Raw genomic sequence first — 26,247 nt, 5'->3', positions numbered from 1 at the left:
TCTGTCAGATAATTTGATGTTGTAAAAAATCACAATTTCACCCGCCGGTTTCCAAAAGTATACTGAAGGAATGAAGAAGGGGTAGCAGGAAGCTAAAAGGGGGGTGAACTCTGTACTTCCCACACAATGGCGGAAATAACAGAATAACACTCCGCATGTATCTCACAGATACATTGTGATTAACGGAGGGTTTTAAAGAAAAAAAAAGTAAAATATTTAATTTTACCCACAGAAGTTAAAAATTGAATTTCTTTGAAAAATGATTTTTTTTTTAAATCTTTTAAATTTGCAAGAAGCAAATATGGTAAAAAAAAATAAAAGAAAATCATGCGTGGAGAAGGCACCTAGTGGTGTCACTCCAGTAACGTGCTTTGCTATACTGCTCTCACGATAAGAGTAGATCACGATGAGAGTAAGAAAAATGATTAAAATTAAAAATTGAATAAATTGTTAAAGATCGCTTAGATCTATCTAAACTTATGTGAGCCATTTTGTGTAAAATTTTAATTTGTGCGTTGGAATTAATATTACTCCAACTTTCCGTAAAGTAAAAACATGGTTAAATCTTTTTGTAGTGTTTTTACAATACCTTATCTGTACATATGTAAATATATGATATGCAGTAGAATCATTTTTTTAATTTTATTTGTTATTTTCATTTTTAGCCGAACGGGTGGATGGAAATGGTATGTTGAGTAATTTTCCTGACTTCATCCCACCGCAATCAACAATGGTCGATAATCCGGAATATCATCTGGTAATGTCACAAGAGCTTGGTATTCCACATCCTGTACATACAATTCCTCATCAGAAATCTTCTGAAGAAGAATCGGATCATGAATATTATAATGACTTTGATAGATTACAACGAGAATTACAGCCGCTCAGAAGAAATGAAACCACTGTTTAGTTTTAAAAAAAATAAAAGAAAAACATATATAAAGCTTCCTGTAAATATTTTAATGTGATTTTCTTGCCATTATTAGAAAAAAAAGAAAAGAAAAAATCCAAAAGTAAAAATTTAAAGAAGCACACACACGTTTAAGTGTTAACTAGTTATATTTTAATTTAATAAGAACCAGTGACGGTTTTTGGTGGATAAAACCTGAAAGCTTTAGTATTTATTTTGAATAGAATATTCATAAAGACTTTTTGTATATAACTAAAGTTGGCCATATTTTATTTTATTTTTCCATTTTGATTCATTGTAAGTGGATTTGTACAAATATATAAGCAGAAGAAATTTTTTTTTTTGTTATTGTGAATCGAACTGTTTTACAACTTAGCGTACAAGGAAAAGAATGAATGCCATAGGACTAATAGGAATAAGGTAAAATGTATATTCTTCTATTTTATATGTATGTAATCCTTTTTTTAAAATACATGTGATTAAAACGATGTAAATTTACTAAATGGTGCCATTTTAAGTGTGGCTTATTTTGTACATTATTTTAGGGGAATAGTTTATTCATTTAATGTTAAGGATAAAGTGTACATAATTTTAAAAATAACCTCGAATTATGTACAAGTACTTACTTATACATTTACTTATAATTGTAAATAATATAACAGTGGGGCAATTCCTAATACTTATATTTCCTTCCTCATATTATATATTAACTAAAGAAAAACAGATCGCATATCCATGAAAACCCTGGCAAAATCTCAGGTTTACATTTTTAAAAAAAATTAATAAAATAATGAAGAATATGTCCCACTTTATATTGTAAGACTATAGACTGTGATAATTTGCTAAAAGGTAAATATGTATGTAAACATTATAATTTTATTTCATTATTTTAGTTGTATAATCATTTCATTAATCTTTTGCAATACTACGTTATTTTCTGTGTCAAAAAAGAAGAAGAAAAAAATGGGTCTCATATTGTATTAGCATTTAGTCATTTTGAGAAAGGTACAAACAAACATACTAAAGAGTTAAGTCTATAAATTTTATGATAGTTCAGAGTTCCAAAATGGTTTGTTTACTTCCATTTAAATAATAAATAAAACGGATGTCTTCAAATAAGTTCACTTGCAATAATTATGTTCTGTATCGGTTTATTGCAAACCTTTATGTATTAATATTTGTTGTAAATACATTATGTTCTCTATAAATGTTTAATAAAGAAAATAAATTATAATTATAATTAATTTCATCGTGAACCTAAAGAAAAACTAATCCTTGCAATGTAAAAATTTTGTGAAAAGAATTTTAGTGAAAATTTACTATATCTTAAAATTAAATAGAAAGTAAAAAATTACCGACTAGTTAGTTATGTGGTTTCAATCGTACTTTCGACTATGGCTTAAGAAAGGCTTATCTTATCGTTCTTGGAAGAAAACTAAATTGCTCCAAAGATTAAGTTTCGCTGCAGTTGAAAATTGTACTGGCATTATTTATCTGGCTGAATGTGATAAAACGTTCATGGACTCAAGAACGCAGCTGTAATAATAAAGCTGTATCTTTACATTTATTTTATTTTTGCAAGGTTTTTCTATTTTTTACAAGTAATATATATCTTTAAAAAAAGTAAAAGATTCCTAAGAAGACGACTAAGTACAAAGTGAAAAGAATTGTTTCTTTTATAAAATTTTGTTATTGATAAAATGTAGGATTCTAGTTCTGGAGTTCTTACTGATGGGAACTTGGGAAGTAATGTTACTCAAGATGTTGCGTAAAATTAGTACGATTTCTTAGAATATAAACAGAAATATTGTTGATGGGAATTAACAAATTTCTCGGTAGGCGAAGAGTTATATTCAGTCTTACTTAATAAGTAATGATGAACTGATATTTTGGTTATGAAGGGTACCGTGTTTTTAAATGACAATTACAGTTCTTGTTTCTATTTTGGTTCTAGGGTGAAATAATTAAAACATTTTGTTAACTTCTTTTTTGAAGTTTTTCAGGCTAATTTTAGTTTGAAGAATTACTTTACAAAAAAATGTTGCAAATGTTGTAAACATTTGCTGCGTGTTTTAATTATATCACTCAGAAAGTTTTCGTAAACATTTAGTTTGTATTAGGTCAATAGGTACCTAGAATGTTTAGGCAGTTTGTAAAAATGTGAAGGCGTGATTGCGTCATAGTTACTGGTATCTAAAATCTTGTTTTGAAAGGCTCATATTAAATGTCCGCCAGGACAGTCGTCTAAGGGTTTCCATTAGTGTAGCCACTTGGCAGTTTTCCATTGTTAAAGTTTGACAAGAAAACTTTTATTAGCAAGAAGTTGTCCAGTTTTCAAAAAGTGCCGATTATCCATTACGAGTGAGTTCTATGTAAAACTACAACTTGCACTCTAACCTAAACATGTTACATGTGATTGACGCAATGAATAAAACTTCTTGCTACACCACCACGTTGATGAAAGTATAAGTTGAAAAAGATAAAAGTTTAAGTTGATGAAAAGGAAGTGATTCCAGGGATAACGTTGGAGACTATTATACCAGGGGTGTCACTGCTAGATGGTTGCTCCATTCACTTGATCAAGTCCACAGACTTAGTAATACTCAATGGCAATCATCATTAGAATAATGCTGCTTCTAAATTAAATAATTAAAAAACAAACAAACAAAACAAAGGGAAATTCAAGAGTTTCTATCCAAAAAGGCAGTGTTGTTGCAGTTGTTTGTTAGACGAACGGAAGGGATAGAAGCGAAATTGTTAGTTTGCTTAGAAAGTGAAGGAGAGATCTTGAAGCCAGGAAATTCTGAAAAAATTTAGACGAGAAAGAAAATCATAGCCTTGGGTGAGAAAATCAGATGAAAAGAAAAACGAACAAACGGAAATATATGATGTCGTCGGGGTAGGATGGTTGCTGAGCAGTCAAGAATATACAAAAGAAGGAAGAAATAAAGTTAAGAGTAGGTAAAGTTCCCCGAGAAATTATTTATTTATAACGCAGGCCTTCGCATCAAGGATTCGCCACATTTATAACTGCTCATGCTACAATAAAAACATTTGAAGTTATAATTAATTTTTAATTGTAGCATTTACGGCTTACGGTTTTGAGAGAAGCGTTTCTAGATAATTGAATCTAGAAATTATTTAAAATAGTTTTTAAAAACAATTTAATATTGTCTCGTTTTATTTGCAATTTTGTACAACAAATAAATCTATTTAAATTGACTAGTAAATATTAAGTATAAAATTTGATATATACATCATATTCCATTAAATCATTTACAATCATTAAAATTATTATTTAAAATGTTATTTCTTCCTACATAAAAAAAAAAATATGCCTGCTAAATAGTTTCATTTAATTATACGATTTAAATTTACCTTATTTGCTTAACTTTAATCTAGTTTGTAAATTAGAATATTCATTTTCACAATTAGCAATGAAAATCCTGTTCATGAAACAAAACATTTAAAAGTTCAACAATTAAATACAAATATACAAAATTAGTATTATTATCGTTTCAATTTTCAGTTTTTATTACTAAAGAAATAATACATATATTCTCTTAAACTTTCATTTCATTAAAAAGTAGTCTGATTCAGTTTCGTTAAAAGCAAGATTAAAAGTGAACGCTGTAAAAATATCTTTTGAAGCAAAATGTATTTTTCTTTTACTTTATTTTATGGTTCTAAACCACGATCGTTTTTTCTTATTTTCTTTTCAAGTAATCAGTATAGAACTGTTCGGTTCCAACCTATAAAATAAAACTCTTTTTAGACTCTATTTAAATAGTAAATATTTATCAATACAATAATATTTATTTATATAAAATACTGAAATGAAAATAAAAACGGCAAATATTACAATTATAATGATAATTCAGTGTAAGTAGAATTTTATCGTATTGCCTCTCTATTTTTAGTATTACGCTTCAGGAGAGAACATGAAAAATGCTACAAATGGTGGTTGTTCAAATAGCAATTAGCGAAAGTTTGTTCAAAAATGTTGGAGTTGACTCCCATAAGAATTTAGATTAAAAAAAAAAAACCCGGAATCCTAAATACTGTAAAATCTCTCTTTGATGAACATACATATGTATGTAAAATATACATATATGTATATTTTTTTAATTTGGAATTGCAGCACTACTTTCAAAACGAACTAGTTTCAAATTGAATACAAACTTTCAGCTTGCTTTTTTATTTTAAAAAGCTCAAACACAAACGTTGGTCCAACTACAAAAAATAAAATAATTAATAACACTAGGAGTAAAAAAAAGCGAAAATAACAGGTCTCATTCGTTACACAACCAAACATAAAAGATTTTATTAATTATTCTCCTATTATGTTAATTTATGCATAGATCATTTGAAAAATATTTACTTGCAAGACGGAGCACAACAAACATTTCTTAAACTTTAGTCAATGAGCTATGAATTTGGAGCAGATTGTAACCTTTCAATTTGTGCTTCATGTGTGTAGGCTAGGCTAAAAAAAAAAAAGGCATTCCGTATCGAATTTATACGATGATGCCATCGGGATACAGAATAAGTTGCTTCAAATGTAAAAAGAAGCATCTCCTTTGACTGAAGTTGGGTGTTGGGTAACAGAGTATGTGCTAAAGTAAGTAAATCAAATGAGTGTGCAGAAGAAATTCTGCACGTAAGGATTCTTCTAATACCTACCAGATGATTTCGAGATACTTTTAAAGAATTGCATAAGATTTGAACGCTTACGTTCAAACGCTTAAGATTTAAGTATGAATTTTTTGTTTTAAGAAATTCGAAGAAGGAAGCAAGATAAAGACCACTGAATAGACGTTAAAATAAGTGGTTTGAACAATGTAAAATTATAGCCTTTTTTATTGTTTTTATTCTTTTAACATTTGCTGATAATAATGGTAACGCTAGAGAAGCTGACAGTCTGGAAAATGCAGGCGACTTTACTCTAAAATTGCAACTTTCAGAATGAAGCATAATTGTTAAATCTTTCTTACTTTGCAGGGATGTCAAAAAAAGTTACTTAATGCCACTGAATAAGTTAATAGAAAAAAATGACCCTGAATGCCAGCATGAATGCTGTCGACTTTTGCGGTAAAAAAGGTAGAGAAGAAAGGTGCAATTTTCAAGTTTTCTTGATGATCATAGCAAGGTTACACCGGATAATACTTCGAGGACGAAGGTACAAGATTTAGGCCAAGGTAAACATAATAAATAAAATAATTAATATTTCCTACAAACTCCACAAATCGAGAATTGTAAAAAGTGAAAAATAAAATCAGAAAAAAACGGAAAGCGTACTTCTATTAGAATATGGTGACTCAGTAGTAGGTGTAAGAACAGAACTGGAACGAGAAAGATTAGATGCTGATAAGCCCGGCCTCCTTGCCTGCTGAGAATGCATGGTATAATCTGGATTTGGTATCTGAGGTCTTGCGGCTTCTTTATGTTGCAAGGCTGCTTGCTTGACTCTTAGATTTAGTTCCACAGGTTGCGCATAAGTCCATGGTACTTGATTATTGAGCCCAGTCTTCAATGCAGGATCATTGCTGCAGTAACAATTTTTTTTGTTTTAGTTTATTATTTTGAAAATTGCTAAATCTCATCTATAACTTCCAAGATAAGTTTTTATTTTTATTTTTTATCAAAAAAGTTTCTATCTAAATGGAATACAGAAAATAGAAATAAGGTTAAGAAAAAAAAAATGAACTGAACATTCATTTCAGTTCTGCCAAAGAGGCTTTATTATAATCGATCCTTATTAGTTATATCCTTTAATATATAATTCAGTTCAGTTTTTTAAGAAGGTTTCTCAGCCATGTACTTCTAGATAGCATTAATTTTATTTTACTGTGATCAAAAAACTAATATCAGAAAAATATAATAGAAATACACGTTTTGGGAGGTCCTCTGGTGGAAAATTAATATTGTAAACCGATCACGAATAGATAAAATTGTTACTTTGATCTTAAATATCTCGACAAATATTAGGGATATCGTTACCGGGTCAACGACATTTTTCACAACTTTTTATGTAGTTTTCATAATTATAGTCAAAACCAGTGGTCCTCGTGAAACCCCGAGATCAGCTTTTTGGCCGTAACTCCGCAAAAAACAAAGATACAGCACCGGGGATGGAAAATTTTTAAACTAGACTTTAAAAACATGGTTTATTTAATGGGTTTTTCCGTATTTTCGCTTTCCTAAAAAGTTATTAGCGAATGGTGCCTTTTAAATAGATCATCCTGTATGTATAATTTTATATTAATAATTTATATTTTCATGAATATCGGCCACAACTGCGAGATATAAATATTAGGAATAAAATGAATAATCTTTACTTACGTCGGGATATGCTTGGGCAGTTCTTCTGGAAATGTACTGCCCAAAGGTTTTCCATAGACATCATACACCGGTGAAGAATTATTTCTTCTAAGAAAAGATGCTCTTGCTAAAGGCTGAGGTGTTACAGGAACTGGAGAGGGTGATATTGGAGATTCTGCAGCTGGTGAATGAGATGATATTGTTTCAAAGGATGATCTCAATCTATTAGTTGGGGAGTCTTGAATATGTAATCGTGGAAGGCGTTTCAAAGTTATGTCATCTGATCTGACGTTTATCCACTGAGAAGAATTGCTGTCGTTTGAAGCTTTAGCCCTTACTTCTTGCTGGAACACAGAGCATTCTACCCTTTTATAACATCTCTTTAATGTAATTTTATTTAATTGAAAAAATCCACAGGTAAACGATGAACTTTTTGTTTTAAGAAATTCGAAGAAGGAAGCGAGATAAAGACCACTGAATAGACGTTAAAATAAGGAGTTTGAACAAATCAAATTATAACCTTAATTAGTGTTTTTATTTTTTTAACATTTACTGATAATAATGGTAACACTAGAGAAGCTGTCAGTCTGGAAAATGCAGGCGACTTTACTTTAAAATTGCAACTTTTAGAAAGAAGCACAATTATTAAGAAGATAAGTATAGAATGTAGAAAGTATTTTGCTGGGAAATTAAAAACAAAAACTCATTATACACATTAATTATCTTGCCTCCACACGTAAAAAATGACCGTTGTAACAGAGCAGTTCTCTAGATGTACGCGATTCGTACATAAAATTCAAATAATAATCTTGATGAAGCGTTCTAAGATGATGGGGTCATCTATCTAGATTCTAGATAGCAGCATGTCTGCAATGATTCCGATTTTGAGAACAAAACTTAAAAAAATCAGAAAAAGAGGGCTAGGACGATGGAAGTTGGCTCGCTCCTTTCCTGGTTAACCTTGAGACTATTCTTTTCATCCTTAGAACCTTCTTTCCACACTTTTTAACATAAGACCTCCTTGATTAAACCAATTGACATCCTCTAAATCCTTTATCATTTCCATTCCTACTACCAAATTTACAAAAGAAAAAGAAGATAATAAATCACCCAACCTAATCACAATCATAATCCACAAAAATCTAGATAACTCACTCAGTTACCCCTAAACGTATTGGAGTATACTCCAATTCGACGTCTCCTACTATAACTTTCTATCCAAAACCAACTTTTAAAAGATAGTATTGTATCTAATTACCTCAACGAAAGCAGAAGTTGGAGTCTTTCGTTTTAAAGAGACACATTCTTGGATGACAACACCAAGAAGAATAAAATTTATTAACCAAAACACTATTATTCTTGAGAAAAAGGCCGTCATTTCAATGGCAGGTACAACGGTTAAGCCATCCGCGCCAACAGGCATCCATGGTAATGGTTTAACAAAAGCATCATAGTCTTCCACAGTCTGAAATAAAATCAGTTTATTTTTAATAAATATAAACAAATGTTTCCTTGATGTTATAATTTAACAGCCCTAGCTAATTTTGTATATCGACGAACAATAAGGATTTACTCCGCCTATCCTAACCAGCTCGAGCTGGTTGATTGATCATTATTAATATTTCGATCTATCCCAGGTTCCGATCGGTTATTATAAATTGACTGTCAAAGACAGCATTTAGAAATAAATATTTATAAATTCAATGGATTATATTCCATTTTGTGCTCTCTTTCTTTATATAAAATATTTCAATTGTAACTTTTAAAAGGTTTTTTTCCGAATTGGTAACGCAAGATTTACATTCTCCATTAAGAGCAGTGGCAACAGATTGTTTTATCAGTTCTAACCGCCCAAATTATAAATACCTCTGCTTACGTCTACCCCACGACTACTTCTACTAGAAATTAAATAAATCTTAACAATCTAATAAAACTTACAAGAAGAACACGGCTAATATAGCGAATTAATGAGCCATTCTTACTTTACTAAAAAACATTTGATTATAACTAATACAACTCCTCATTCTAAAAAAAGTATTGAAGAAATATATTTTATCAAGCAAAAACAATATTCAATAACTTGAAACGGTTTAATAGCAGTTTAATAAAATTCCTTTACTCTCCAGAATTCTTTCACTCGTTTACTGTTCTAATAAATTTAATTGGCTAACCTTGAACATCTTACTCTTTTAAGGTTTAAAATTTCTAGTCTTCCCGACATCTTTGGCGTTTTTTACAATAATGGAGAAATATCACACGACTTCATAGAGACCTCTCTTGGAATCAAACAAAAATAATGTAAATGCGTCTAAAGGCGCACTATGGAAATGGCCAGAGATGGAAAAGTAACTAACTACATGTACTGTAAACATGTAGCCAATTTCTGGATTTATTGATCAAGCAGAACAGAAATAATATCACCTAAACTGTTGGCAGAACTGTTTAAAAGAAGGTCAGAGTTCTATCCAAGTGTCGTTCGCGTGAGTCATTAGCGCCGAGTCTAGCGAGTGATAGCCACGTTGTCCCAACCACATTGGAGTAGGTCCCTTGTCCTCTATGAGTCTTTAATATAATTACTTAATGGACATTCTCCCCTAATGCGTCAGTCAGTGTTTAATTGTAAAGAGAATAAATAGTGTCTAAGGCTAAGTCAAAAGCGTTTAAAAAAGAAAGTGAAATCATTACTCATTTGATTGTCTAAAGATTGAAGAATTTTCTGAATCCAGGAAATGAATCAAAAACTTTTATGGAAACATTAAAGACCATTTGGTTTATATAAACATCACTTTAAATTACAAAGAGAAAGGTGTACACAAATCTTCCAAACTTGGTTTTTATCGGGAGTATTTTATTTTGCGATATTTTGGTGTTTTGCGCTAAATGACTGTTTTATGCAGCACCACCAATAAATAAACGAAACATTTTAACTTTGAACAATGTCAATATGGCACCTATGCATTTTGCTTCCTCTAATGTTTAATTTTTCTTACCGCAGTAATAGAAAAGCAAATTTCCCACCAATTGCGAAAATTTGTAAAAAAAAAATTAGAATTTTTGTATAGTTATTAAACTTTTTCAAAATTAGTTATACTCACTAATGTGTTGGATATATCCAAACCATATACAATAGTGGCACATAAATCTACAAGTATAATTGCAGCCGTGTTTAGTATCCAGGGAAGGTATAGCCATGCTGCATAGTTTCCTTTTGTTTTAGTCACCGCAACAACTACACAAAAAAGTAAAAATAATTACTTTTACAGAAACAAATTAAATTAAAATTACTGACTTCAGTTTACTGTAGAGTTTCAGTTCAGTCGCAATTATCTCTTGCGATTCTCATATTAAGCGCCATTTCATAATTAATGATCCTTATCCTAATATGAAATATATTATTTATAAAGAGAGGTAGGTATTAATAATTCTTAAAACTTAAAAAACCTAAAAATTAATTTTTGGGCAAAGACTATCTATAACATGTCTTTTCGTGTCTCGAACGTTACTTTGAAGGAAAAAAAATAAAATAAAAAACAAATTCGCACGCCATAATTAAATTCGTAACAGTTTTTTGTTTTTGTTTTAGACATAAATATCTTACTGCCATATATTTATAAAATAAAATTCTTGGTTGTAACCAGAAACTTCTTTAGGTATCTTGGACATACTGCGAGCATCTCACACCAGCAATATGACTTTCTACAGAACAGTCCAAACAGATCTGTTCACAAGAGAGCTAGTTCATGAGTGAGCTATTGAAGTTTAATTTACCAAAAGCAAACATTAGAACATATTTATGCACACGTGTATCTGCAAGTTGTCTACATTCTTGTATAGAAATTTTTAAATTAGATTTGGCAACAAATATCTTTCTGCTTAAAATTGATTTATTTGTCAATAAATATGCAAAGACGCTATGGCACTTAGAAAATACATTAAAAGATTTGTGACTGCAATAATGGAAATTAATGTTAGGCTAAACTTCCATTTCTAGTTGACTTACCTTTTCCTCAAGCTGTAACAGCATTAAGGGCTGCTAAATTGTTACTACTGCCATTAAATTATAATTAAGTTGTTTCAGATTTCCGACCACATTTTTGCCTACCTCCTTAGTGAGATTTGAGGAATTAATACATTAGGCTTTCCTCTACAGGGTGAATGTCTATAGGCCTACTGTGTATAGTACATCTAAAGCAGAGTTCAATGATGTATTGGCCAACTTCATATTTTCCACTGTTCTTGAGTGAAGTCACTTGCATTTTTTTTCTACAAACATTACTTTTTTCCAATAAAAATGTTATTACTCAGAAAGTTTTAGTCCGAATTCGATTCTGATGACACGGTTAGAAAGGCAGATAAATTTTCTAAAAATTGATACCATTTCGAAGCATAAGTTATTCTCCAAACAGACTCAATCTTCCTCCAAATGCTGGAAAAATCGAAATTTTTAAGAAAACTCATTAGGCCCTTACGTGATCATTATCAGACTTAGGTACTGGCACTTTTTATAAATGTTTCCTGCCCCAATGGAATGGGCTTTCTAACGATATATCATTTTCCAGGATTCCTTTTATCTTCGTATGAGAAATAACGTTTGATTTGCAAGAAAACGTGTTCACGAGCACTCAACAGTGTTAGTTTATCAAGTTGTTTAATTCATTGAAAACACGTTTAGATGGACCAGTAGTCAATTTTTAAAGTAGATTATCTTAAAATAAGGAAGTCAAAATTACGAATGGACTACTGGTCCATCTAAAAGAGTTTTCAATGAATTAAACAACTTAAGAAACTAACACTTGTGTGCTCGTAAAACAAACGTAACTTCTCATACGAAGTTAAAAGGAATCCTGGAAAATGATATACCATTTGAAAGCCCATTAGGCTAGGAAACTTTTATAAAAAGTACCAGCACCTAGGTCTGATAATGATCACGTAAGGGCCTAATGAGTTTTCTTAAAAATGTCTATCATTTTTATTTTTCCAGCATTCGGAGGAAGATTGAGGCTGTTTGGAGAATAATTTATGCTTCCAAATGGTATCAATTTTTAGGAAATTTATCTGCCTTTCTAACCGTGTCATCAGAATCGAATTCGGACTAAAACTTTCTGAGTAATAACATTTTTATTGCAAAAAAAAGTGATGTTTGTAGAAAAAAAAAATTAAAGTGACGTCATTCAAGAACAGTGGAAAATATGAAGTTGGCCATTACGTCATTGAACTCCACTTTAGATGTGCTACACACAGTAGGCACAGTATGGACATTAGTTACTGGTTCACCCTGTATACCGAAGGTTTATATTTTTTTAAAAATATTACCTAATAAAAGTACAGAAGTGGGTATCCAAATAGCACTTATCACACCATACACCAACATCCAATAGAAGGTTCTCGTGGCTGATGGAGCTTCCAACAGTTCTTCTCCAGGAGGTGATCTGCATTCTCCTAACAATTGAAAATAATTATCACAGTTATAATACGAAAAAAAGTGGAAGATGTCCAGTTCGAATCCCGCATATGACTAGCTTTTATTTTTTAGGAAAAATTGTTTATAGTAAAGTATGACACCGAATTTGTAGTTGGGCGTTAAGCTTCGCCTGAAAAGCTAAACGATTACTTCAGTTTTTAATCAAATGAGCTGGAAGTGGACTCCTACACAAAATTCTGGATTCGAATCCAACTTTCTGTCCCCAAATTTTTTTTTTCATATCCTGGAGCCTTTTACAGCACACTGTCTGGAGATGGATTCTCTTGTCTGGAATGATAGAATCACTGAGGTTTAAAAAGGCATCAAGTAATAATTCCTCAGACATTTAAGAAATACAATAATTAATTAAATAACAAATAAAAACAAAAAAAATACAATAATACTTTGGAATAAGAATTCAGAAATATTATATTTTTTCAGTTATCTGCATAAATGATAGTAAAAATTGCTTTAAATTGCAAACTTTTTCTTCCTCCAAGTAGTGATAGCAGTTTTTTTAAAATTAAAATTGAAATTTTAGTTTATAGAAGGATTAGAAATTGCGTTTTTAATACTTTTGGGGATTAGGGGGTTAATATTGCTGAGAGGGCTTCAAAATGATACAAAATTTTCTATCAGGAATACTTCTGCTTCATTTTTCAATTGAAATTGCATTAGCCAACTACAAATGTTAACTACTTTTTACCAGACGATCTTATTAGACTTGCCAAACATTTCTGGTACACTTAATAATCTCATTCAACTTTTAAGAGGCATTCCCTGAATTTTTTCTTCGGGTTTCGCTTTGAGAAGTAATTGCATTACCTTCACTTACAAACTGTTGACATTTACAATACCGCAGTCATTAAATTGTTTATAATTTTTTTTTTCTTAATATTAGAACAAAATAATTAAGGAAACTTTTAGCTGTTAAGCAGTCATCAATAATTAGAAAATAATTAAGTAATTACTTTAAACTTGTCTGCTTGGATCACGGACTACTCCGAGAAGAAAGCAAAGGGTTTCCAAAGAAAAGGGTTAGGAACCGGTATATTCCCGGTTAATCCAAGGTATTATATAGATAAGCCCAAGAAAACTGGCCATATACAGAGCTAGTTGCAATCCATTTGGCGGCTGAGATTATAGGAGGAGGATAATCAAGGCTAGAGTTGCAATTTTCTCTTACAACCAGGTATTGGCTATCAAATTCTACGAAGGTAATTCAAGGGTAGGGTGGGATAGACGTCCTTATCAATGTCAGTACGTTGTCTGTTGCCCAGGTATTGAGGGCATAAAGTTCATAAAACGGTACCCTGTCTTGTTCGGAAAGATTCTCATGTAAAAAGATCTTACAGTATAGCCAAATGTCGCTGTTGTTAATCAATAATGCTGGATGCACATATAGAAGGGTAAGATATAATGTAGCCACGGTGGACCGTCAACAATCTCGTCAGAGTAAGACAAAAAAAGTTTACCCGTATTAACCGTTCGCCTAAACTTTCAGCGGCATTATCCAAAAGGCTATGGACAGGCAATTGAAGACTGAGTAAAGCGGAAAAGGCTTACATGTATTCTGTCAAGGGTGAAGGGTATTTTTTGAGAATAAAAATGCGAATCTTTGCACTTTATTCAAGAGTTCCTTTCCAAATTCTCAAGTCTAATCAAATAGGCAGTGGTGATGCTCCAACTAGAAGATAATGACAGAAGAGATCCCCTGGGCTGCGGTGTCATCGGCTGACTGGCCAACCCCACTGAATCTACTATAAACGTATGTCCAACTTTTAGATTAGAGAATTCATTTCGATTACAACGGATTTAGATATAGTTATTTATTTTTATGATTAGATTTACGACAGGTGGATTCATGTTTGTGTTTCCAGTCGAATACAAGAAGAATTAAGCCATTTCATGGCATTTATTAAATATACATTATATATTATTATCATTATTATTTATAATGCATTATAAATACACTTTACGGGGAGGAGAGTTGAATGATTCCTATTCCTTAAATTATTTTCGAACAAGTTATTCACACTTGCCAATAGAAAAGTATTTATTTTTTGTGTGTTTTCCTCTTCAAATTCAGAAAGTCCTGTCAATAATCTAACAATAAGTTTAATCTTATCAAATGTGATCAGTCATATAAGTTAAGTGAACTTCATTTGATTAATTCTTTGTTACAATTTTTTTTATATATTTTCGTATTTTACATGACGTATCAAAAATTTCGTACCATATTCTTTTACCAAGATTTTTTTTTTTAATTTAGGGCACAAATTAATTGGTGTACTACCGACCACCGGACAGCGTTGTCTCACTACAAACAACAATTTCCATCGTCGAAAACCCGAAAGTGAACAGCAGAGACTCCTAGAAAGAGAACCCGGATCACTTTATGAGTGAAATATTTCTCATTTAATCATGTTTTCCTTTATTGCACTATTTAATTTTTTTTTATTTTATTTAATGCAATATTTTTCAATTATAGTTTAAATATTAGTTAGTAAAATGATTTGCGTGTATTAAAGATGTTATACGTCAAGACGTTCATGTTTTGTGTCGGACAACGTCGCATACAAATATTGGATCCAACTGTTGGATTGTTAATTGTTAATTTTTTTAATTTTTGTTGAAGTTCTCAATATTATTTTTTTATATCTTTTATTTGAAATTTACACCTGCACTCGTGCAGTACAATAAGTAAATATGCTGTGCGTACAATAAAAATGGCGTGGCAATCATGAATGATGATCATCATTAGTCTACCAGTTGGTCACGGGGCCAACGGCGCCTCAGCCGTCAAAATATTTTAGAAATTTTCTATTTCAGTGCATTGCTTCATAAACTTCTTTTATTTCTAGTTTGGTTTTAACTAAGGGTTCTAAAAGTTTAAAGTTTGTAAAATCAGAGAGATTAAATAAACATTATACATAAAAATAATCTTCAAAATATTGAAAATAATCACTTCGGAGAGATAACGATTATTTTGTTTTAAACAAATCTTTTATCAATAATTTTACTTTAATTTTCATGAAAAGTTTATTGTTTTTGTTACGAGTTGAAAATTTTGTAAACAAAGAATGTTAGTTTTTTCTTTTCTCAACATAGTGCTAATGTATGTTATTTAATAATGCCTGCCAATATTTGAATGTCCTTCACTTGTTTTTATCACTATGAAATGTTGCCTCAAGTGTGTGTTATCAGTAACGTAAGGCTAACATGTGGGATTTTTCATTACATAAGTAAATAATATATACATTATTTTATAAATAAAAAGTTCTTACCATAAAAATATGACCAATATAACAAATCAGGTATTGTTGTTTTATCATGATTAAGTTCAAATGGATACTTCACACGACAAGCGTAAACTGCTACAGAATAAATTGCAATTAAACACCAAATAACTGACTGGATCTGTAAAGGGATTTGTTCAATCCTGAGATTAAAGTAAATAAATCTTATGTTAGACCCAAGATAATAATGTACAAATCAACAAGGACCCATTTATAATAAAATATAAATACCAATGTGAAAATACTAGCGAAGATCGTTGCAGCCCTATGGTTTTCCTTCATTGCAATGTAATCAAGTACGAAATTTAATTATGTTGATTAGTACACTCTGTCCTACCTTGAAAACCATCGTTCATTATTTTCAAATCAAGTAAATTAAGCACCTAACACAGAGCTACATCGCCACCGATCGCCACACTAGGCATATCTCATTTTTAGGTTGCTCATATAAAATTACCTGTTATCAGTTGAGGTTCATAACAAAACAAGCCACGCCTCTCTGTCCCCCCTTATATATATAAAATATGTATGTGAGTGTGAATTGTGTTTTAGTGTGCACAATTAGTGTCAAAAAATTCTTCTAAATTAACTGCAATTCTTTTCTATATATTCCATAGAAAAGTATTTATCTTGTCTTTATTTTACCCAAGTCCCCACTTTTATAAAATGTAAGTATACATAGATAATAAAATATTTTAAAACTTTACCTTATTACTTTTTCTGTAGACATTGCGAAATATTTGAAGAAAACATTTGTATGTTTGCACATTAATTCCTCTTTAATATTGGGAATTTTACTAAATATCGTTGATTTTATTTGTTGTTTTATTTCTGACCTGTTTCGGTCTTTTATCCATAATCAGAAGTTGATTAACCAGTTTGTTCAGTTTGAAGACAAATCCTCGGCATCAAGCTGAGTAACCAATCCTCCCATGAAAATTCGAATCCGGTCAGGAATTTAAAAAAAAACGGAATTGAACTCAAGTAGAAATGTTAGTTAAATTCATTAAACTAGGTTCCCTATGTGAGAAGGGCTTCTGAGAAAAGCCTGTCTTCCTACAACCTCTCCTTAAAATCAATTTGCCTGATGAGTATTTCTTACAGAGGCAATAGTTCTTTGTTTCATTCGAACGCTTAAAACAAATATTTAAAAATAAATGAAAAAGTCTATGCCTTTTTCAACTAAAACAAATGGTTTGTTACTAACGCAATAAGCCTTCTCCTTGAAAAAAATATTATTTTCTACAACCATAATCCAATTGAGGACCTGCATTTCGACGCATTACCAAAACTTGCACACAACTCTAGCTTAAATTCCAAACTTTCTGTTTTCACATCCACCGTGTTGTTAGCTGTAATAATCAGAATGCCCATTATAGAAATCAGGATGAATCAGGATTCTGGGCAGTAAGCCTATGGAGCAGCGAAAAAAAAATCCAAATCTTCCATTTCTAGGGAAATGTTCATTTCGGGTTTTGTCATGGTTAAAGAATTATTTTTCAATAAACCAGAGAGAAATTTTTCGCTAAAACTCAGTTCAACAGAAAAGATTTTGGTTTAATCGAACAAAATAAATGACGCTCATATTGTTCCACTGCCATGCACAGCGTTACGATTTTTTTTATTAAATATTTCTTCAGCACCAGAATAATTTGTTTGATGAAACAAAAATCACTCGGGTTATGAAAATGGATTTTTACGCCTTCAGATTGGCGTACAGCTTACCAAGAAGTAGCTCAGAAAGCTTCGATTTCTTTTACTGCTGACGATGATTTATGATTGTAAAGGGCACACATCAATTTAGCAAGAATGTTTTGGAGCTGGGAGCCAAGATCCGCTTCTAAATCTGGTGAAAAAAAAAATGCTGAATGATGGATGACTTGCTAAACCTCGTTTACGAGGATATTATTTTCTTCTTCAAGATTGAACAGAATAAGGTCCTGCTATAACCTGCTGACCATGTAGATAAAGAAACACTTTACAATGTGTGAATGAATATGTTTAACCTCACGTTAGTGAATGAATGCAGAAGTAATACCAAATAATTAACCATTTTAATATGCATGTTAGTTTTATGAGAAATAGAATAGAATTATAATAAAATAATTTTAACTTAGAAAAGTTACGGAGCAGTTGAATGAATAAAAAATTAATGTGTGTTTATGTAAAAGTATGTTTACATTTTCATAGCTAAATAGACGGGGCAAATTTACTACAGTACTTTAGTAAAAATAATACAATTTTCGCTGTTTTAAATAAAAAAAATAAATAAATAAGGCATTTGTGTCCATTATTGTGATTCACAGTCTTTAAAACCTCGATGGGTTCTGATAGACTTCTGTAATATTTAATGCAAAGCTAAGAGTGAAACGGCAACACGTAGCAATCAGATATCATGAACCATATAAACGATAAAATTTTATTTTCAAAGAATTTACATCAAGCACATAAAGTTAATAGAATAATTACAACATTTAAAGAATGTTTAGTATTATTTATTTTAACATAATATTAGCAAATAAGAATAATTATTATGGAAAAAGTGATTGTATTGGCCCAAGAAAGCCGATACGTTCCGTTGTGGCTGGTGTAGCTGTTGAGCTCTCTATTTTTGACGTTGTTTGGTCGAGTGGTCTGTGCGTGACTCCTGATAGGTTGTAATGTATTGGTTCTTGTGGTTGCTGCGGCGTGTTACCTAGTAAATCACGTCTTTCCTTATTCGGCAATGTTGATCCTCCTGTAGCTTTCCTGAAAGTGTAAATGTTTAAATTTTTTTTTTCTTTAATTTATTAAGTTATCTACAATCTATATTACATATATACTATAAATAAATCTGGAAGTACTGAGATTAATTGGTACGTGAAGAGCAGGAGGAGAGAAACTACCCAGTGGCAGCACTCTCTACGGGATGTAATGATCTTTAGGTCTTCAAACCTCAAGGAAGTCGCGGGGCCACTGGCGATTCAGTCTGTGAGGTTGATTATTAGAAGGATTGTCAGAGGAGGCGAGGGATAGTACAAGAGGATTGGAACAAGTGAAGAGAGCAGTATGGAATTTTTGGCGAGTTGGAGTACGAAAGGGATGTTGAGGTCGTTGTGAAGAGTAAGGTTAGTTACGTAGAAAGGAGCGTCAACTATCTGTCGCAGTAGTTTTGATTGGAATGTTTGTATCGTCCGTAGGTTTGTTGGTTTGGCTGAACCCCACAGCCCTAGTCGGTACGTCCACATAGGTTTGAGAATAGTACTGTATATTAAGCGTTTGAGATCAATGGGTAATTAAAATTAAATATAAGAATTAAATGAAGCGCATGTAAGGGTGTCAATATCCCAACTTAACAGCGCGAGGGCCAATTATAATTACTAATCTCTCTATCATTAGTATACTACTCAGACTAAGAGATAGCTAAAGTTAGTTCCTGCTTGAAACCAGTACGCCGTTCTGCCTCTTCTACCAAACAATAAAATGTTGTTTACAAATACATGAGCCCTCCAATATTTTTAGTTACTTTTTTAAACATGTTTAAATCAGCAAAAAATCAACAGTACTTCAAAAGCCAGTAGACAATGTCTTCCTCCCTTAAAAACAGAACTGAAAATATTATATTGAACTGAAATATTATATTATATTGTTCAAAAATGCCAGCTGCGATATCGCTGGTTTATCATTGGTAACACCAGTGATGGAATTCTGTCGATATGCACGTAACTGTTCTTTAAATTTCTCCATTTCTGCCAACCATTTCTTAAAATTTCCCAAGATCTGCTTGAAGGTATTTAAAAATATACAAAATTCCTAGAGAAATAGAGAAAAAAAATCTCATAAAATATTTGGAAGTTCTTGTTAGAAGCGGAAGAATAACTAGTTCAGCAATTTTCTGATATTTTTAAGTACACCAAATCGACATTAATGAATACAATGATTTTATCTAAAATATTTTGGCAAACTGTGGAAACTACATAATCCCTAAAGGAATTTACAAAGCTGAAAGATTTTCAAAACCGTTGCCGCAAGTTGTACGGCCGCTGAAGATAGCTCTTTTAGCTTCATAAATTCAAATTGCGCAGAAAAAAAAGAAATAGATTAACCGTAAAGAACATGAAACATGATATTTATAAATTTGATTGTTTAACCTCTACAAGATTGGGTCACTAATCCAGTGCTTACAAGATTTGTAAGAAATAAAAAACACACGGCAGAAGATATAAAAACAAAGCAAATGGCAAAAGTCAGGGGAAACTATCATAAAATTAACATTTTGTTTTAGAAACACCGTTGCAGGTAACATTGCACAACAATGAACAGTGTGCATCTGTGCTATCCTACCATCTACTTGCTTTAACAGGAGTGTCAACATCTAATGTGCTTAGCGCCGCCCGGAGTCCACTCCGTGCACTGCCTGTCTCCAGAAAGTGTTCTTTCGCTTCAAACCACACCGTCTATAACTGGGTAATGAGCTGAAGATGCTCCAATAAAAAGAAAAGTAGCATTCCTGGATTTGTACACAGCCCTTATTATTATTATGTGATTATTAATTTTCATTAAAATAAATATTTGTATTAATATTTGTAACTATTGTATAGAGTAATTATGGTTCTAATGATACAGTAGAAATGGGGAACGGGGCATTCGGAAGAGATAACTGTTGTTTGTAATCTGGAACCACAAAAAATATCTTACTAATGAGGACAATTGTCCAATTCTAATTTTGCTTAATGCGTTGTTTAACTACCCAAATCATCAGTAAGTTTGTATACCCTTTGAAATTATTGTAATTTTTATAGATTAGGCTGTATCAATAATTTTTTTTTTGAACTAATCAATAAAGTGCCACTGAGGGAAGAGGTAAACCCTCTGACAGGCAACTGAATTAAGTTTGTTGAGATCCCAGATCAAGTCTTGCTAGTTGCTCTTGGATATTTTTCTTTATAGGACTCTGTTACAACTCACTGACACTAGACGACTCAAACTTTCCGGAGTGGGAAATACACTGACTCATATAATAAAGTGCCTTAATCAATCACCTTCCCCTTTGTTTCAAAAATTTAATAAATGATAAAGATATTGTTTTTTAAATTTGAAAAAAGAGAAAAAATTAGTGATGTAAGATTTTACTTTGTATCTACATCCTTATCGTCAGAATCTTCCTCTTCACTGCTAGAGCTTCTGTCATCTGGGACTTTACTGAAATGAAAGTGAAGAGAATCTATTTAGAATTTATAATCAAGGAAAATCACAAAAACATCTACAATCTTAAGGGTAATTCTATTTACGAAACTTAAAAAAACATTGAACTGCGTAACAGTAATTTATTGATTTTCACACAGATGTTAAGCATTGAAAACAAATAAATAATACCATTTAAATTCTTCACACCGATATATTTTAATCCCCCCACAACGCCTCCCCTTTATGATGAAAATGACGTTTTTCATCAATTGGGCTCAGCTTAAAAACAACATTATGTTCCTCCCCACATAAACAATGGTAACCATGTCATGACGTTATGTTACCTTCTATTATCAAATCACTTTCTCGTTAAATATTTTCAATGTTAGTGCAAGATTAAATTTATTTACCTGTCACTTTTAACTGGCTGTTCCTTATCGAGTGGTGCAGACTGAGTTATCATCAAAATGGCACATAACATCAGTGCCAGTATCTATAATTAAACAAATCATAAAAATAAAATAATAAAAAAAATTGGTGAGCAAAGTTACTATTTCAATTACTGCAATGTTCATGTTTCAAACTTACCCATCTTTTCAATCACTATATTTCATAGACAAGTTTTTAGGAATATTATAGTACAGTAACTTATAAGGAAATGATACTTTAGAAAGCTTATCCCCTCCGTCGCCCAAAATTACCATAACAAATTTTCTCATACTCATTTTCTCATTAAAAAAAAATAATTTATATGAGGATCTGCGTGCACCGTAGTATGTCATGTAACCCGAAATTTGGAAAAAAAGCTTCTTTTTTTTTAATTTCTATTTTTTTAAAAAGTTGTCCTATTCTTCAAAAAATCTGTTCAGTAAAGGGGTACTTTTGGTGAGATATTTAGAGGCAGATTTTAACGTGAGCAATGAGACAGATTTCAAGAGCCTTGAAATTTAAGTTAAAAAAAAAAAAAGAGTAAATATTTTATCAAAGAATGCACGTAATATTACAAACTGTTCAAAGTACGTTGATAAATTCTAAACGATAATAATTAGAACACTCAGGAGCTTATCTTAATTGAAGAAATATAAATTTGAGCATCTGGACTGATTCTGTCCAAAACGTTTCATTATTATAGTTTAATGTTACAGTCGGATCTCCTAAAGGGAAAAAAAAATCGAAATTTAAAATTTTAGATTCATTCCATTTTTCATTTTTAAGATATTTGTAAGCACACCCAAATACACACAGGAGGCCATCATCATCTGAAAACTATTTTTCTGAATCAGAGGACCTCAAAATTGACATTTCGTATAAAAACTAGATTTCCAAAATTTGGCATGTTCCAATAGTTTCCTTCTTTAATAATAGAAAGTAAAAAATATGGAAATTAATATAATACATAAATAAACTTATTAATATTTTTAGTTTAACAATACATAGTATGTGTTTTTTTTTTTGTGTTTATTGATGCACATATATTACATCCTCGGAAGGAAATGGCATCATGTCCATTTTTTTCGATTTTCAGATTTTGGCATCATTTTACAAATATCTTGTTGCTCTTTCTAGGGTTTTAAAGCACTATGTCCTATGTTCACTATGAAGCGATATATGTGTTTTTAAAAAGCACAATGATACTTCATTACTTAAGGGTAAAAGGCACTACATGGGCATAAATTTTTTCACAGTGGAGATCAAAATAAAATATTTTAAAATATGGGAGTTAAAGTGGCCACACCTACTTTAATAATTATGGTGAAGAAGTACTAGAAAGAGTATATCCAGAAAAGTAGAAATAAAATGAATTTGGAAAAATATCTTTATTTAACTCTCCTAAAAAAATTTACTTTTTGTGACATGGTGCCTTTTCCTTCTGTGGTACTTTAATTATATTTGGTTAAATAAAATTCATTATTTTATATTTATAATTTTTTTTTGTCTTTTAATTTTTCTTACTAGATAAGGAAAGTTTGGCTGCATTTATGTCAAATTTGCATTTTCGAGTTTCCAGCGGACAAGCCCGTTTTGATGTAGAGGTTCTCTGGGTCCAAAAAAAGGGGTTTTTACACCATTTTCTGTGTGTGTAAGTGTGAACAATATACTTCATAAACTAAGAATCGCAAGTAGGAAACTTTATTTTGATTGTGCCTCACCAGGGTCAGGTAGCGATAAAAATTCCTCACAACTTTTCTAGATCTCACGGGACCTCAAAACTCTGCATCGAAATTATGTCTCTTTCTTTAATACATCCTTCAACTCGTAAATGAAGAAGAAATAAAATGTATATTGATTTTTGCTGTTAGATTATAAAGCAACAAAAAAGAACAATGATCAAAATAAATAAATAAAAAAATCTTTTATAATCGTATCTCTCTCCTTTATTACTGTACATAAATCATTCATTTTTTTACAATCTAATCTGGATGATAAATTTCTAATTATTTACTGTAGATAAATCGTAAATTACATTTAATACTACTTTATTTTATTTATTATTGGACGTGATTCATTTCTGATTTTTTTTTAAGCCCACCTAGGCTCCCGCATTCTTCAGTTTTATTTATTTATAAATTTCTTCACTGTCTTATTTCCTCTTGATGAAAAAAAGAATTGCTTAGTTTACTGAGCGAAATATCTGAAATTTGCTGTACTGGTAACATGTATCGTATATATACGTTATTGATCCGAAGCGTTAGAAACTCATAAAGGCAACCATTGATCTGTTGTATTTCACGTACAGCTTCCATATTTGAAGTTAGCAAAAGCTAACGCGCTATTTCATCTTAATTTTATCGATACCTGAGTTATGCTCTGCCCAAATTAAATAAGTAACTTTCAAACTGTAATTGGTTCACCCAAGGAAATAGGCTGGGTCGGCGAAGTAAACTTTAAGAATATATAATTTTTAATATAGTTTAGTTTATTAAAAAGTAATGTAATAAGTGAAAGTGATGTGCAAACTTCTATTGACTAGATTAGCTAGAGGAGAGAAGTCATGCTAAATCAGATTCACTTATTGCTGTAGTTTGTAGATATGGATGGAAAATAAATTAGATTTAAAAATGATTCAACTAACGATAACCATAACAAGTGATATCCAAATAATCTTTGCTTTAATTTAATATTTTGACTATACAAGTTACAGTAATGTCTGCAAATTAACTGATTAGAAATGATTTTCTTTCTGTTTCAGAAGAACGCTTAAAGTCATTGGCAATAATGTTGGAAGTAAATATCAGAAACTGAATCAGTTAACTATGCTCAAACTAAAGTGAGAAAAGTATTCTTAAGAATTCTTGAAGTACCCTCCAAAAAATTAAAAAATATTTATTAGAATATATTTTATAATTAGAATTAAATTTTTATGCAAGAAGAGGATATTCATATCAAGAATAAATGACCATGGTACATAATTGTTTTTTTCCAGTAAATAGTCAAAATAGCTTTTTCCTTGAATAAAGTTCCTGGTAAATAGTTGAATTTCACTTGTAAAATGTGAGTATGTATAGTCTAAGAAGTACAGACTAAAGACATCTGATAATTAATAAACATCATTGAAGATACTATTATTCTGTAGACAGCAAATATAATCTATCTACATCTTCCCTGTTTGGACATTTGTTCTTAATAGCGCCCAATGTGTATAAAATGTGATTCAAGATTATTTATTTATTTATTTTTCATATGTCCCATTATTAATTTGTGGTAATAGTAATTTTTAATAATTAGCGGTCAATAAATTTAAAGTTCTGTTAGTTATTAGTTCTATCTTAATTAGAAATTTAAAGCAATATTTGAAAAATGTATTGAATTACAATAATAACATGAAGGGCTGTATAAAAGTGAGATTACTAGATATTAATACAGATTATATATTAATTATGTGAATGAGATGTGAATAACAGATATTTCAAGACATTTTAGACGCAGTTCTTCAAATGGTTGATGTATCACTGGTTAAACGGGACGGATAATGGTTGATTTTTAAAAGTACTGATATGACTTAAGTGTAGAAGAGTTCTATGAGTTTAAATGATTTTAATGCGTAGTGGCTGTCAGATTCGGTTTATTTATAAAGTTTATGTTCGCAGTGATTCGAACTAATCAACTACATTTAAAACTGAATCGAAACATAAAAATTTTATATTCCAGATACTATTGAATTACTTACAACAAGATTTCGTACCATTCTCCTAGTAGCAAATATCAACTGCGTCAAGAATTCTAGTCCTCCCTACTTATATAGAATTGTGACTCTAATTGAAGGTGCAAATTTTTGTTACCTTCTTTCAAAGTTTGCTAATTATCGCCCAAATGAATCAATGTTTCAGAAATATGTGTTACTTCATTATTTCTTAACCACAGGCAATACCAGTGAAAACAGTTGAAATAGTATTACCATTGCTTATTAATCAAATTCATTTTTTAAAAAATGAATTTTTTTTTACAGAATTAAATTTTTACAGAAATTGATAAAACTGAATCTGTATTTTCTAATTGCACTCATAATTGAGTCCATAAAGATATTGAAGGGCTATGAAATTTGAAAATTTTATATTCCAGAAATGTATAGCTATAATTTCTTTTTTATAATCACTATTATGCCCATTGCTAAGATCACTGTTATTTCTTGTAAGAAAGTAAACAATAGGTTTTCTTTTTAATCATGAATTTCTTCTTCTTCCTTTGAATATTCTATTCTGGCTCTAGATAGGCGAGCATTGAAGAATAACATTTCAAATCTGATTGCTGCCAAATCTTTTCTGGTAATCAAACCAACTAACTGTAAATAAATTCAAATATAAAAAATTAGTTAACATGAAGGTTATATTAAAGAGAAACTGAATTATAATTTATTCAATTAATAACAATTCAGAATTCAAAGCTTTATTGTTATTGCAACATAACTAAAAGTTAAATAATCGATCAGATTTAAGGAAATTTTAAGCAGAGCATTGATACTGAAATAATTTTTCTTTTCAAGATCATACACAAATATACATAGAGTTTGAAATATTTTTCAACTCAGAATGAAACCAAAGTTTTGATAAAATAAGTCAAACAACAAGTACTCTTGTATTAACAGCAATAAA

The 26,247-nt window shown here is 30.8% G+C and overlaps 3 protein-coding genes across 8 annotated transcripts in view; 1 reads left to right on the top strand and 2 right to left on the bottom strand.

The window, feature by feature from the left end:
* Positions 1 to 2,144, top strand: part of Egfr (epidermal growth factor receptor) — a 380,956-nt gene extending 378,812 nt beyond the window's left edge. For all 5 annotated transcript variants that reach the window (XM_074119173.1, XM_074119175.1, XM_074119172.1 and 2 more), the window contains one exon: positions 666 to 2,144. In XM_074119173.1, coding sequence (XP_073975274.1) covers positions 666 to 910 — 245 coding nt within the window. In that variant the 3' untranslated portion in view covers positions 911 to 2,144. The remainder of the gene's footprint in view (positions 1 to 665) is intronic.
* On the bottom strand, positions 1,434 to 16,423 carry LOC141449616 (uncharacterized). Its single transcript, XM_074119183.1, has 8 exons — positions 16,223 to 16,423; positions 15,980 to 16,112; positions 12,545 to 12,670; positions 10,327 to 10,460; positions 8,490 to 8,696; positions 7,253 to 7,575; positions 6,209 to 6,456; positions 1,434 to 4,662 (listed from the first exon to the last, which is right to left on the bottom strand). Exons 1-8 carry the CDS (start codon positions 16,271 to 16,273, stop codon positions 4,637 to 4,639), a joined length of 1,248 nt encoding a protein of 415 aa, XP_073975284.1. The 5' UTR covers positions 16,274 to 16,423; the 3' UTR covers positions 1,434 to 4,636.
* Positions 16,424 to 18,396: 1,973 nt separating this feature from the next.
* LOC141449619 (uncharacterized) lies at positions 18,397 to 25,407 on the bottom strand. Of its 2 annotated transcripts, XM_074119188.1 has the most exons (4): positions 25,326 to 25,407; positions 21,568 to 21,650; positions 21,104 to 21,172; positions 18,397 to 18,739 (listed from the first exon to the last, which is right to left on the bottom strand). In XM_074119188.1, the coding sequence occupies exons 1-4, from the start codon at positions 25,341 to 25,343 to the stop codon at positions 18,523 to 18,525; spliced, it is 387 nt and encodes a 128-aa protein (XP_073975289.1). In that variant the 5' UTR covers positions 25,344 to 25,407; the 3' UTR covers positions 18,397 to 18,522. The 2 variants fall into 2 exon arrangements, with proteins under 2 accessions (XP_073975289.1, XP_073975290.1); XM_074119189.1 differs by lacking the exons at positions 21,568 to 21,650; positions 25,326 to 25,407 and adding an exon at positions 21,347 to 21,494.
* Between the last annotated feature and the right edge of the window lie 840 nt (positions 25,408 to 26,247).

This window comes from Rhodnius prolixus, unplaced genomic scaffold, assembly GCF_049639745.1.
Source record: "Rhodnius prolixus isolate KJV_2025 unplaced genomic scaffold, Rpr scaffold_2, whole genome shotgun sequence".
NCBI lineage: Eukaryota > Metazoa > Arthropoda > Insecta > Hemiptera > Reduviidae > Rhodnius > Rhodnius prolixus.
The sequence above is the reverse complement of the archived record's forward strand: the minus strand, read 5'-3'. Positions and strand labels throughout refer to the sequence as shown.